A 14,928-nucleotide genomic window follows, 5' to 3' on the forward strand; every position below is an offset into this window, starting at 1 on the left:
CTACATTTCAAATGTAGAATCAAATTTCAGTATTTTGCCATACTTGGGAGACAATGGATCTAGTTAAGTGTTTTTATCTGTGGATAGGGAGGCTAAGATAGCTGACAGGTACTCATGTTGGAAGAAGACCAACTCTTCTTATTCCATGCTGCCAGATGCAAGATGATATGCCCATTGCTTTCAGGTTCTTTTGCAAACCTAAAACATCATGTTAAATTTTCATCAACTATTTTCCCCCCCTGGGATCGAATTGGGATATGCCATTGTCCTTTTCTAGCTTTGTATTAGTTATCTATGGCTGCATAACAAGTTACTCCAAAATTCAGCTTAAAACAACACCTGTTATCTTGGATATCTGCATCAGCTATCTTGGTGGCATTCAAGGTCTTTCACAGGTTGCAATCATGGTGTTGTCTGTGGTCATCTCAAGGCTCCAGTGTGGAGAGCACCTTCTTCCAGATGTGTTGCTGGCAGAATTTCAATTCTTTACAGGTGGTTGGATTGAGGACCTCTGTACCATGTTAACTGTTGGCTGGAAATCCCCGTTTCTTGTCACATGGACCTCTCCAAAGAGCATCTCAGCACATCACAATTGACTTCCATCTGGGCAGAAAATCACAAAACTACTAGTGTGTGAGCAAGACAGAAGCCAGTCTGTCACCTAATCTCAGAAGTGAGAGGTCACTTTTGGCACATTCTATTCATTAGAAGCAGGTCCCCAGATCCAGCTCACATGCAAGGCAGGGGATGACAAAAGATTGTGAACACCAGGAGGCAGAATCCCTGGGAGTCAACCTAGAAGCCTCCTACCACAAGCTTTATTCATCTTTTTTATATTAAAAATGAATGAGGAAGTAAGATTGCCTTTAGACTATGAACGTGAAAAACAGGGGCAGTTACAGCAAGTTTACTATTGTTAGTTGGATGCATTTTCAGAGCTAAACTGTCTTCTGAGGGTCTAGAAAGAACTCCCCTACAATTCATGTGAGTATATTTTGGCTCAAAAGTTGTTATTTCTCTGAAACACTGTTTAATACGATAGGACAGTCATCAAAGCATGGTTCAATACCTAGATTTCTGATGAAAATTCCTTCTAGCAATCAGCCGTTACTCAAAATGTTTCAATAAAGTATGTACCCGCTGAGTGGCCTGCTGGCACCAGATGTTACAGAGTATGACAAAGCTTGGCAGGTGAGAGCACTTTCAGATAAATGCTGTTTCTTGATCCTAAATAACACAGAAAGTAAAATTGCTCTGTAACTATTTGCAGAGACAGACCAGTGGTAACTGCTTTTTCTTGTCTTTCTTTGCTCCTTGATCTTTGTCTATATGATTGTAAAACTCAAACGAGTTTTTTTGCCTTCTGTTGCTTTCTTCTCAGTGAAATCTACTCATCCATTCTTGCTGAGCAGTGGCTGTGACGGTTGCGTTCCACACCTCAAAAGGACGGTGTGTTCTGATAGCCCACTCTGGAAGTCCTCGCTGCCACTTTAGTGACTGGGTGTAGCAGACTGTATTTGCAGGCAATCGAACACATATTCTCCTTTAAAAAGTTCTTTTCTTTTTCTTTTAGCTTAAGATTAACCTGGAAACTTAAATGGTGTAACAGCCTGAGGATGCTCTTATTTATTTATTTTTTATCATAACTAAGATTACTTTATCAAAGTAAAGCTTTGGTACTGGATAGGAAAGCTACTGGATAGGAAATGCCAACTTCGCCCTATAAGGAAATAAGGCTTCTTTGCCACTTCTGGAGACTTTGCAAATTGAGACAAGCAAGGAAAACAAAACACAAGTTTTGTTTCCAGCTCAAGGGTCATATTCCCTACTGTGAAGTGTCAAACCCAGGATTAAACATAGAAGAATTCTTATATGGTCTGGAAGTTCAACTCTAAAAAAATTAATTGCTTTAAAAAAACCATTTAGCTTTTTGGGCTTTTGTAGTCATTAAACCAATCACAGAAATATATGAAAAAGTTACTCAAAAAAAATTCAGAATTTTTGTTATTAGTAGAGGTATATAAAACATGGAATACTGATTTTGCAGGGACCTAAAAAGATATCTGAGGTCAACTTGTCATAATGGCTCAGAACTCAAATCATTCTACAAACTCAAGAGATAACAGCACATAAATCTTTAATTTCTGGAGTATACATTATTTCCTTTAGATTAAAAAAAAATCACAAAAGCAAAACACTGAAGCTGTTTTTATCTAGTGCCAAGCCTATAAATTGTTAACATTGTTTATTAAGAATTCACAGTAATTGTCTTGCAGTTTGCAGATGCCAAGAAGTCATGGCAACAAAATTGTAGAATAGTGTTACATAGATTAAAAAAAGGTAAAATATAATGCTTTGAAAAAATTATAGAATAAATTACATTTTATTTTATTTTTTTATATATTTTTTTAACGTTTATTTATTTTTGAGACAGAGAGAGACAGAGCATGAACGGGGGAGGGTCAGAGAGAGCGGGAGACACAGAATCGGAAGCAGGCTCCAGGCTCTGAGCCATCAGCCCAGAGCCCGACGCGGGGCTCGAACTCACGGACCGCGAAATCGTGACCTGAGCCGAAGTCGGCCGCTCAACTGACTGAGCCACCCAGGCGCCCCATAAATTACATTTTAAATCAGAGTGGTAGACAAGCTTACATGGAACATCTGGGCTGCTGTTTAGAACTGTTTGACCTTTAAAACTTCCAGCCAGCTAAAGCAGGGAAAAACAGCAAAGGCAAGGAAAGAACATGGGACTAGTTCTGAGATGTGGGTACTCTCTCCTCTTTTCTGGGCCTCAGAATTCTCATTAATAAAGCTGGAGCAGATCATCTTTCTTGGGATCTTAAAAAAACCCCAAACTAGATTCCTTCTAATCATGAACAACATAGCACACACCATTTTGTAAGAGGGCATAATCCCCTTTGAGAATCACTCCTGGAATCACAACTGGCTTTTTTCCTATTCTGTCTCCTCAGTTGACACACTCCTGAAGCCAGAAAGCATCCTGCTCATCTGACAATTGCACAACTATAAAAATGTTCAGAAGTAGACACTTAGGAGGTCCTTTTAATTCCTAATAATTTCATGTAACATGACAAAGACACAAGACCTGTCATCCAGAGTTAACAAAGCCTTTTTAATCTCTTTTGTGATGTGAAATGTGGAAAATCCTTTGCTTTTTGTTAAACCTTTAGGTTGAACATTTCCCCCCACAAAAGGTACATCACACTTCATTCATACATACTTTAGATGTTGGGATTCGTAGGTTTCCTGCAATTTCTGGGCACTTGAGGGTTGGTATCTTGTGCTAAACTCAGGATCACAGATGAAAGGTAACAACAGTATAGTAGAGGTGTCCTTAATGCTGCTCCTGAATTGAAGATATTCTCCCCTCCAGATTTGTATTTTCCACTGTATGTTTAACAACTGGCTGCTACATTCTCTATGAAGGGTGTAATAACTTCCACAAGATGGGTGAAGTTCATCTCCATTACTAAAATTTATGGCTTTTACTTTAGTAAACAATTTGTCAAGTTTTCTCACTGACCTCAAAAATGATAGACTACATATGCAGCAATTAGCATTATGCTGGTAATAATGCCTAAAAATTAGTTCCATTCTCTTCTCTTCCTATAGTGTACTGCCAAATAAATGTTTGACTAAAAAATAAATGAGGCCTAGTCCCCATCTATAGTTCAATGAAGGCATACAATACATGGCAGTTTAAGGCTGGCTTAGCTAATATTGATCATCTGGCTCTTCAGTTCTACCCCTGCAGACAGACTAACTCATCAGAAACCCCTGATCCTGGACCAAATTAAGAGGTACCTTCACTACATAAAGATTTACTATTTAGACTTCTCTCTGCATTTTGCTTTTTTTTTTTTTTTCTTTCAATTCAGAGGAAATGTTGTTCTGTATAGAGACCCTCTCTTTAGTTGAAGAGAAAACTGCAAGTAAGTTTGGGTTGTCTACTGTGGAAAACAAAAAGTATTTCTTTTGTTTCAGTAGCCAGAAAATTTAGAACAAACTCTGTTGTCCAAGATTTACTTGCTGAGTTGCCTGAAACTATGTACTTCTGTGCTCTTTTAATGTTAAATGTCTTCTTTAAAGGCTCTATTTTGTAGGCTTCTTCACGACCTTTTAAAAGAAAATAGGATACAAATTTCAAAAATAAAAATAAAAATATAGTTACAAGTGACTCTCATGAAGCATACTGTATTATTTTCTACTATAAGGTAGATGTTAAAGATGAATTTAACAGCTGTTTTTATAATGCAGGTGATTTTACACAGAAAATATGCTAGCTTTCATCATGAAGAATGAGATCACAGTTATTATTATACTAAATAATTACTAAGCAGTTCAAATGTTAGCTCGCTACTAATACTAGAATGCCTATTCAACATAGCTACTGAAAGAATTTCTATCTAATCTGGCTCTGGTTCATTAGTTCAATGAATACTACATTCATTAAGTCTTTCTACCTTCCCAAATTCTATTTTTAGAACAGGAAATTATGCTGACTTAAAAAACAACTTAAATCATAAATATACTATGTGTAGGTTTTCATATCTCCTGGATATTATATTTAAAAAAATAAAAAATGTGATATAAGAAATATGTTGAAGGGGTATCATATATGTATAATATTTAAGGTCCCAGTTTTCACTCATCTGAGAAAATGCATGGATGTGATATCTTAAAAAATCAATGAAATTCCATGAAACTTCAATTTCTCGTTTCACTAAGAATTTACTACAAAATATATCAAAAATGAGAATTTATCTCTTTTAAACGGCATGTCTGTATTAGTTATAATTTGATAAATGGTTCCTTTTCATATATTTTTTAAGATCCAAAATCTCAGTGTAATAACATGATTGAAGAATCATGTAACAATGTATATTTTAATATAAGATTTGTGTAGTGATTTGGAATAAATAACAGTGAAAAATTTATCATAAACTAAATGCAGTAACAAAAAAAAACCAAAGCTATGTACACATTACCAAGGTCTTTACAATGAGTTGTAATGTGGAGCTCCATCACAGCATACTTGTATACAAAGCCACTAATGTGAACACTGAAATAAATCCGTCATGTAGGTCTTTAATCTTGATTTAATAAAGTTTTGTACAGTATCAAATAATATCAAAAGTCTAAAAAAACACAATGAGTTTTTATATCATGTTTATAAATTATTGTTTATATACCATAAAAAACATAAGGTCAATAGTGCAGTTTAAAAAAAAGTGGAAGTTGTTATTCTTGGTAAGAACTAGAAAAATGTACTATCCCAAGTACGAAGCCATCTGAGGGCTTTTACAGTTTCTTAGGAATTCTCCTTTTACTCTCACACAACCTTGGTTACCATACGCTATAAGATAAACCAATATAAAGGGAGCAAAATCATCTTCTTACAAAAATAACAGGGAACACAAATCTGGTGGTGAGAAATGCTGGAAATAAACATAATTACAGGCTTCTTCCAAAATGAATTAAATGACTTTGCTCACAGGAATGAATGGGCTATCACTGAATGTGACCAAATTTGGGAAATTTCAAAGGATTTTCAGAAATTTTAATCCTTAAGTTTTTAGTCATAACTGGCAAGGGTGCATACATCCTAGGATTATGAATTCTTCTAGTATAAGTAAGACAAGATAGGACCTAAAGGCGATAAATCATATCATTTACCATTCAGAAAAAATAAAGACTAAAAATCCAGTAACTAAAAGGCAGCAGTATAGAAATTAGTCAAGAAACAGATGGGCGAAACAGAACTCCGGGTCTTAATTGGCACTTACCACAGTAACCAGTTATATTTTGAAAAATTCTAGAACAAATGCCTGTATTGAAATATGTGTGGTATGATAACCACTTATATTTAGCAAGAAACCAAAATGGTAAAATCACAAACTTATAAAACAAATTAAATTTAGAGAAAAGAAAAACAAAAGGAATGTAAAGAAAAATCTTATTTTTAAACTTATTGTGGGATCACAATATTGACAAACTGTATCAATCAAGAGCAGTATTCCTGAAGCAGCCTGAGCCTGGCTCAGCAGAACTACTTCACTCTTTAAATGCTATTTAACTGGTACTTTGTTTATGTGACATCAAGCAATAAATGATTATTATTTTTTTCACTGAATGGAGTAAGTTCCTTGGTTGGCTTAACATATAGACTGCCTGAGATAATAAAAACTTCACCATTACAATAGATTAATGGGAAATGAAGGTCTTCCTAGTTTCGACAGGAGAAAAGGGTTGGCTGCTGGAGAGAATGGGTGCTCTGTAGGCTGCATACGTACATACTTAATAATTAATGTCTCCTTTTGTAGAAGATTAAAAATCGATGGATATGGATGCTTGTGCAGAATCATCTCGCCCCCTGACATAAATTTCACAAGGAATCTCCTCCATTACTCTGTCTTCTAGGGCCTGTTCAGGGCACTCATGTGCCTGTTTGAAAGTGTAGCTACTCTTTTTGAAGGTGCTATTAAATGTTTTCATTGGCTGTGGTTGTGCAAAATCATTTCGGAAAGGCAGTTCCATGGAACTCAGGTTGGTCCTGCTTTGTTTGACACTGGATGCTTGCGATCCGCAGTGATGGTCATGAATGCACCGGGAGGCGGTGGAGGAGCGCCGCATCTTCTGGTAGTTGTCCAGTTCTTCTGACAGGTCGGCTAGGTCTGCAGAAATCTCTTTGTCCCTTAGTGAAAACAGTTCATAATGAGGAGGATCAAACACTTCCTGAAATCCAGTTTTATTAAAAGCAGTTTTGCAAGCCATGACCTTTTTTCGAGGCTGTTTCACTTGTACTAAAATAGAAATAATGAGAAGGACCAAGACAATCCCTGATGTAATGCCAATAATTGTTCCATGAGTTTTAGTGATTTGTTCAAATAGTCCTGCTTTTTTCTTTTCTGCAGAAAGAGAAAGAAACAATGAGGCTTTCAAAATTCATTAATGAGCCCTGTCCCAAACTGGTAAGGTATTTTTAGGTAAAGCAGAACACATGGGTCAAACAGACCACAGATGATGCCACCTAAAATTAGGTTTTTGAACAAATAAAACAATACCATTATGATTTCTGGTTAAATTAGCCAATCGTAATATGGCTAGATAGATTACATAAAAGAAAAAGGACTTGGTTCTTGCAAATTAAATTAAATACATGAACATAAAGAAAATGCCAGGGGCGCCTGGGTGGCTCAGTTGGTTAAGTGTCCGATTCTTGATTTTGGCTCAGGTCATGATCGCAGTTTGTGGGGTCCAGCCCCATGTTGGGCTCTGTGCTGACAGGAAGGAAGCTTGCTTCAGATTCTCTTTCTCTGTCCCCTCCCCTCCCCCAGCTCATGCACGCACATGTGCTCTCTCTCTCAAAATAAATAAAATAAACAAAAAAGGAAAATACCAAACAAATACTCTTATTCTATCAAGTTTAGCTTTCTGTTCTATGGCATATCTTTTTTTTTTTTTTTTTTTAATGCTTACTTATTTTGAGAGGGAGAGAGTGTTCACGAGCAGAGGAGGGGTAGAGAGAGAGGAAGACAGAAAAACCCAAGCAGGCTCTGTACTCTCAGGGCAGAGCCCATCGTGGGGCTTGATCTCATGAACAAACCATGAGATCATGACCTATGCTGAAATCAAGAGTTGGATATTTAACTGACTGAGCCACCCGGGCTCCCCTATGGTATTTCTGACAAACTGCCATGTTGAGGTATATCCACAGTATCTCCACTAACCGCCATCAGCAAGAGAGAACTAAAGTGATCAGGCTAACCCACTTAGGAATGTTATTATCACAATCTACATTTGAATGATTACCTTAAATTACTTCAAGTACTTAAGACAGCCATATCAGATCACATTAACTTTTCACAGTAAGATATTTACTGAGCTTTTGGAGAATAAAAGAGAGGTAAACTTTAGGACTGAGACAGTGAGTTGATAATGTTTGTAGATATTCAACTATTACCACAAGTCACATTTACCTTAGATATACACTAGAAATAGAGCATAGGAAATTTTATAAAATGAAAAAAAGTGGTTCTTACAAGTCTGTTTTTGCTGCTTAAGTTTTTTTTTTTTTACATTGATTTATTTTTGAGAAACAGAGTGAGACAAAGCATGAGCGGGGGAGGGGCAGAGAGAGAAGGAGACACAGAATCTGAAGCAGGCTCCAGGCTCTGAGCAAGCGGTCAGCACAGAGCCTGATGTGGGGCTCGAACTTACAAACTGTGAGATCATGACCTGAGCCGAAGTCGGACGCTCAACCGACTGAGCCACCCAGGCGCCCCTGTTTTTGCTGCTTTTTAAGACTGAATGCATCAATATTTATTAAACAGCATTTGTATATAATTTAAAAATACTACTATTTTAGGTAACTTTCTAAATTATTCTGAGAATAAGGTATCTTTACAATATGAATAAGAAAATAATGAAAGAAATATTAGAGCAGACTTTTGAACAACTTAAAAAACACAGTACATAAAAATGAATGCTTTTGTTGAGAATAAGTATTTTTCTTTACTTTCACCACATAACAGAGGTCTACACTCTATTTAAAACAAACATTTATATTTTATGTTTCCATTTCTGCCAAAGCAGCTATTGGTAAGTACAGTTGTAGAAAAGGGCATTTTAAGTCTTTCTTAATGAAGGGCAATGGTCACTTTTCTCTCAAAAAGGTTGGCCTTTGCCATTGCACTCACCTTTACAATGATTTTCATCCCAAGGGTATGCACAGTTCTGAACACCATTACAGACTAAAGAATTATTGATGCACATGTTGCTGTGGCAAAAGAAAGTGCTACCTGTGCAGGGAGCTGCAGGAAAGAAAAACAATTTGTTGCTAAGAACTCATTTTGGTTTATTTACACTTAAACTTGTTTCATGAATACACTCCTACTATATAAACAATAAGACAAAGGCCAATACTCTCTGATATGGTCTCACCTAAACTTTTACTTAAGGGTGCCCAAGTGTCATTTTTTAAAAAAAAAATTTATTTATTTATTTTTTTTTTATTTTAAAAAAAAATTTTTTTTTTCAACGTTTTTTATTTTTATTTTTGGGACAGAGAGACAGAGCATGAACGGGGGAGGCGCAGAGAGAGAGGGAGACACAGAATCGGAAACAGGCTCCAGGCTCCGAGCCATCAGCCCAGAGCCTGACGCGGGGCTCGAACTCACGGAGCGCGAGATCGTGACCTGGCTGAAGTCGGACGCTTAACCGACTGCGCCACCCAGGTGCCCCAAAAAAAAAATTTTTTTTAAATGTTTTGTTTATTTTCGACAGAGAGAGTGAGACAGAGCATGAGCTGGGGAGAGTCAGAGAGAGAGGGAGACACAGAATCCGAAGCAGGCTCCAGGCTCTGAGCCGGCAGCACAGAGCCCGACGCGGGGCTCGAACTCACAGACCGAGAGATCATGACCTAAGCCGAAGTCGGACGCTCGACCGACTGAGCCACCCAGGCGCCCCCCCAAGTGTCATTTTTAATGTAATGAGAATATGAATATATTTGCCATGGTTCTCAAGGAAGTAGTACATAGCCTGGTAGCATTCCAAACTGTTAGAAGAAAATGTTGGTGAGGATGTGGAGACACTGGAACCCTTGGTGCATTGCTGAGGGAAATGTAAAATGGTACAGTTGCTGTGCAAACAGTATGGAGTTTCCTCAGAAATTTACACAGATTACCATGTGCTGCAGCAATTCTATTTCTAGGTACATATCTCAAACAACTAAAAGCAAAGATTCAAACACATAATGTACAGCCATGTTCATGGCAGCAATATTGACAAGCACACAGCAGCATCATTCCACCAAAAGGTAGAAATAATCTGAATATCTGTTGATGGATGAATGGATAACCACAATGTGGTATACACATATCTAATGAAATATTATTCAGTGTTAAAACTCAGAAGGAAATTCTGGCAAATGCTACAACATAGATAAATCTTGACATTCATTATGCTTGAAGGAAGCCAGACACAAAAGAACAAATATTGTAGGATTCCGGGTATATATATGGTACCTGGAGCAGTCAACTCATTGACATAAAAAAAGCGCAATAGCTACCAGAACCTGGAGGAAGAGGGAAATGGGGAGTGTTTAATGGGAGAGTTTCAGTTGGGAATAAAAAAGTTCTGGAGATGGATGGTGGGGATGGTTGCAGAAAAATGTGAATGTACCTAATGCCACCAAACTATATACTCAAAAATGGTTAAAATGGCGAATTTTATGTTATAGAGATTTTACCACACAAAAAAATAACTCTTTAGAATTTTAACATTAATATTTTTTAAAACAACAAAGATTTTGGAACATATACCATGTAATTTTGTATTTTGTATAAACTGTTCTTTCAGCCTGAAATGTCTCCTTCCTCCTTTCCCTTCCTGGTGACCATCTACTCATCTTTCAAGATCATCCAAAATGTTGCCTTGTCTGTGAAGATTCCCTCAATTCTCCTAGGCAGCTAGGGACCCCTGTGTTCCAGTCATACTGTATATGTGCTTCCATCTAACACTTCTCCTTGTTTGTGTAAAAATTTGTTACACTAGATTATGACTCAGTGTGTTTACTTTAGTTAGGAAATAAAGTCTTAGATCAGAGACAAAAGTACCAGCATAGTAATAACGTGTATTTCAGTGTAAAGACACACACACACACACACAAATCTGAAAGTCAAGAAGGATAGCTTATTTTTTCTTCCACTCAAAAAGACTGCAGAATTATGACAGAAGCTCCTAAAAATCAACTAACCATTTTGATTTCCAAAAATATACTCAAACACAATGTATTTCCTGTCTAAAAAATTCTACATTTATTTTAAGAAGATACATGTCACATCAAGGGAGGAAAACTGAGTACCACTCTCTATTATACTGACAGGCTTCAAATATTTATTTTATTTTATTTTTTATTATATGAAATTTATTGTCAAATTAGTTTCCATACAACACCCAGTGCTCATCCCAAAAGATGCCCTCTTCAATGCCCATCACCTCCCCTCCCCCCCCTCCCACCCCCCATCAACCCTCAGTTTGTTCTCAGTTTTTAAGAGTCTCTTATGCTTTGGCTCTCTCTCCCACTCTAACCTCTTTTTTTTCCCCTCCCCTCCCCCATGGGTTTCTGTTAAGTTTCTCAGGATCCACCTAAGAGTGAAAATATTTTTTATATTTTCTTTTTAAAAGTTTCTTTTCAAGGTGTGCCTGAGTGGCTCAGTTGGTTAAGCACCTGACTCTTGATTTTGGCTCAGGTCATGATCTCACAGTTCGTGGGCTCTGGGCTGACAGTGAGGAGCCTGCTTGGGATTCTCTTGCTCTTTTTCTGCCCCTCCCATCTCACGTGTGAGCGTACATACTTTCTCTCTCTGAAAATACATTAATATTAAAAAAAAGTTTCTTTTCAAGATGAAAAGAAATATCTAAAGTTTTATGAGATTAATAACTGAATTTCTTCCCTAAAAGTATCTTTTTAAAAATAAATATACAATGAACCTTATTAAAACAATAATGAAGTTAGTATTTCTTTCCCTCTAAAGAGAAGGCCCTATCTTTAGGTTACAATCATAGGAAGCTTTGGAATACCTAACCACATTGTCCAACTGCATCATCAGTAATAAAACTGACAGTCTGATAAAAAACAAACAAACAAAAAAAACCAACACACACATAGAAAACAAAAACCTGACAGTTTGGTATCCACCTGCCTGACCCCTTTGTCTATTTCTCAGTTTGGCTCTGAAAATGGACTATAGAAACAGGTGTTTATTGGGTCCCCAGGAAACCCTAAAATATCATCTGATATTTATCAAATATTTATTAGACTTATAATGTAGGTCAATAGACAACATCCATTGCATCACTAATCATCAGGGAAATGCAAATCAAAACCACAATGAGATATCACTTCACACCTGTCAGAATGGCTGTCGTGAAAGACAAGAAATAAGTGTCAGTGGAGATGTGGAAAAAAGGGAACCTTCATGCACTGTTGGTGAGAATGTATATTGGTGCAGCCCCTGCACCAGTATAAAGTTTCTCCAAACAGTATAAAGGTTCCTCAAAAAGTTAAAAATAGAATTACCATATAATCCAGCAATTCCACTTTTGGGTATATATCTGAAGAAAATCAAAATACTAATTCAAAAAGATGTATGCACCCCTCTGTTCATTACATCATTATTTATAATAGCTAAGATATATAAGCAACCTAAGTGCCCATCCATGGATGAATCAAAAATGTGCATGTGTGTATGTGTATACACACACATACATATAATGGAGTATTACTGAACCATAAAAAGGAATGAAATCTTGTCATGTGTGACAACACGGATGGACCTAAAGGGTATTATGCTAAGTGAAATAAGTCAGAGAAAAACAAATACTGATGATTTCATTTATATGTGGAATCTAAAAAATAAAACAAATGTACAAACAAAACAGAAAGACTCAGAAACAGAGAACTAATGGTTGCCAGAAGGAAGTAGGGGTGCGGGGGTGAGATAGGATGAAATAGGGGAAGGGGATTAAGAGGAACAGTCTTCAAATTATAAAACAAGTAAGTCATGGGAATATAATGTACAGCTTAGGGAATACAGTCAATAATATTATAACAATTTTGTATGGTGACAGATGGAACCTAGACTTATGGTGGTGATCATTTCATAATGTATGTAAATATCAAATCACTGAATAGAATATCATCCACTGAATGAATGTCAATTATTCGTCAATTAAAATAACATCCAAAATTGCTTTGCTATTAGAGAGCAAATATAAGCTCTCTTTTTTTAAAAGACTGTTTATTTATTTATTTATTGAGATAGAGGGGAGGGCAGAGAGAGAGAGAGACAGAGACAGAGAGAGACAGAGAGAGATAGAGGAAGAATCCCAAGCAGGCCCTGCACTGTCAGTGCAGAGCACAACGCAGGGCTCGATCTCACAAATGTGAGATCATGACCCGAGTCAAAATCAAGAGTCAGATGCCTTACCAACTGAATCACTCAGGCACCCCTAAAATCTCTTTTTAAGGAAGAATCCCCCAAAAGTAATATTCACCCAAGTTCTAGTTCAGCAGGCTTATCTATGGTTAATCATTATGAACTAGGATTTGTTTATCTTTCCTCCCTCCCTACTATAAATTAAATGGAATGTAGGCATGACGTTTATATACAGTTAATTATTCAGTGCACTAAACTTTTAGGCTTATTTGCTGGGTACTTACCCACTCCAGTTTAAGTGTAATAACCCTTAGGTGGCTCTGATAACTAAAGAATCTAAAATAGCTACGAACTGTGAATAGCTTGGGAAATCATGCTATGAAGCAGAGAATGGAAAAAAAAAATGGATTAGTAATTAAGAAAAATTGTTTCTGTTATTAGTTAACCTGTCTACTTTGAGATTTTAACTAACTCCTTGGGTCGCTGTTTCCTCTTTTTAAATGAAGGGGATAGACTGTTATCTCAGACTTCTGGTTCTAAAATCAATGAGACTATGAAATTAGTGGTTTCAATCATGTGTATAATTCTATTCTTAGAAGTATCATGTATATAACAAGTAATTTACTCAGAGACTGAACGCATCACATGTATCATTTAAACTATTAAGTAATATTTCATGATTCTTAAAAAAAATGTTTGATGGTTTCAAAACTTACAAGGGCAATACATATGAGTTACATGAATAAGCCATTAGGTTGAGGGCAGAAAAGCCAAAGAAAACATATGATGATGGGGTGCTTGGGTGGCTCAATCAGGTAAATGTTGGGCCCTTGAGTTTGGCTCAGGTCATGATCTCACGGTTTGTGGGATCGAGCCCCACTTTGGGCTCTGAACTGACAATGCAGAGCCTGCTTGGGATTCTCTCCTCTGCCCCTCCTCTGCTTGCGTGCTCTCTCTCTTAAAATGAATAAATTAAAAAAAAACCAGTATGGTGGTATTTTATTTAAGTACAAACTTAGCTGGTAACCCACTTCAGTTGTGTCATGTATATTATAAAATTATATTACACCCATGTGTGCAGTTTAACATAACAAATGGCCTAGAGAACACACAGTATTTTTGAATTTCTCACTTCTAAAAACTGGAGTTTTCTGGCTTTTTGTTTATGTATCATACAACAATCCTAATACATACTATATCATATTACCTGCTGACCTCTAATTTTACCTATCTTATCCAGTTCACAAATGAGAATACAGGGAACAGAAGCTATTTTCAAGACAAGCTGAGTGAGGTTGTAAGTACTGTGGCTTCTAGGCATGCTGATTTTGAGTCAAACTATCATTAGCTCTTTAAGTTTATCCATAGAACATTGTGTGACCACATTTGGATTCTCTTTATGGTTCAAAATGGCAAAAAAAAGACAGGTTTTCTGCTTAGAGTTTCTCACTGACTAAACAGTAAGTAGAAAACACCCTCATGAGGTTTTTATTTTATAGAATTCTTTACAATTGCTCCCCACATGATTTAAAGCAATTAGAAAGCAGCAGTGATATCAGGTTTTGTTTTATAGAAATACATTATATTCATAATTACAGATGTATTAAGCTCTATGGATTTTCAGTGGGTAAGCATAGCTGTTTATGATGAGAATCAAAGTATCAGTTATTGACCTGGGATGCTATGACATGCTTCAATTAAAAACTATAAAAAATGGCTGAATTATAGCAATTTATAAGTAAAGGGCAAAGAGAATAGCAAAAATAGTGCCAGTTATGAACTATTTTCTACTTCTAGTCTGAGGACTTTCTCTTTTCCCTTTTACTCACTACTGGATCATGGCATGAGAAAGAAGAAGGGTTATGGTTTCAGCCCCTCTTCCCTTCCCATGAGATGTGGCAATGATGCTGAAAGATGGTCTGTCCTTCAACTAGGCCTGCAGGGGCCTATAGGCAGTATGTCACTG

At 36.6% G+C, this 14,928-nt stretch overlaps 1 protein-coding gene across 3 annotated transcripts in view; it reads right to left on the reverse strand.

Annotated features, from left to right (window-relative positions):
- Nucleotides 1–3,114: 3,114 nt before the first annotated feature.
- Nucleotides 3,115–14,928, reverse strand: part of NETO2 (neuropilin and tolloid like 2) — a 59,091-nt gene continuing 47,277 nt past the window's right edge. For all 3 annotated transcript variants that reach the window (XM_058708063.1, XM_058708062.1, XM_058708064.1), the window contains 2 exons: nucleotides 8,721–8,834; nucleotides 3,115–6,929 (listed from right to left, as the gene is read on the reverse strand). In XM_058708063.1, the coding sequence (XP_058564046.1) occupies nucleotides 6,349–6,929; nucleotides 8,721–8,834 (695 nt within the window). In that variant the 3' untranslated portion in view covers nucleotides 3,115–6,348. The remainder of the gene's footprint in view (nucleotides 6,930–8,720; nucleotides 8,835–14,928) is intronic.

This window comes from Neofelis nebulosa, chromosome 17, assembly GCF_028018385.1.
Source record: "Neofelis nebulosa isolate mNeoNeb1 chromosome 17, mNeoNeb1.pri, whole genome shotgun sequence".
Taxonomy (NCBI): domain Eukaryota; kingdom Metazoa; phylum Chordata; class Mammalia; order Carnivora; family Felidae; genus Neofelis; species Neofelis nebulosa.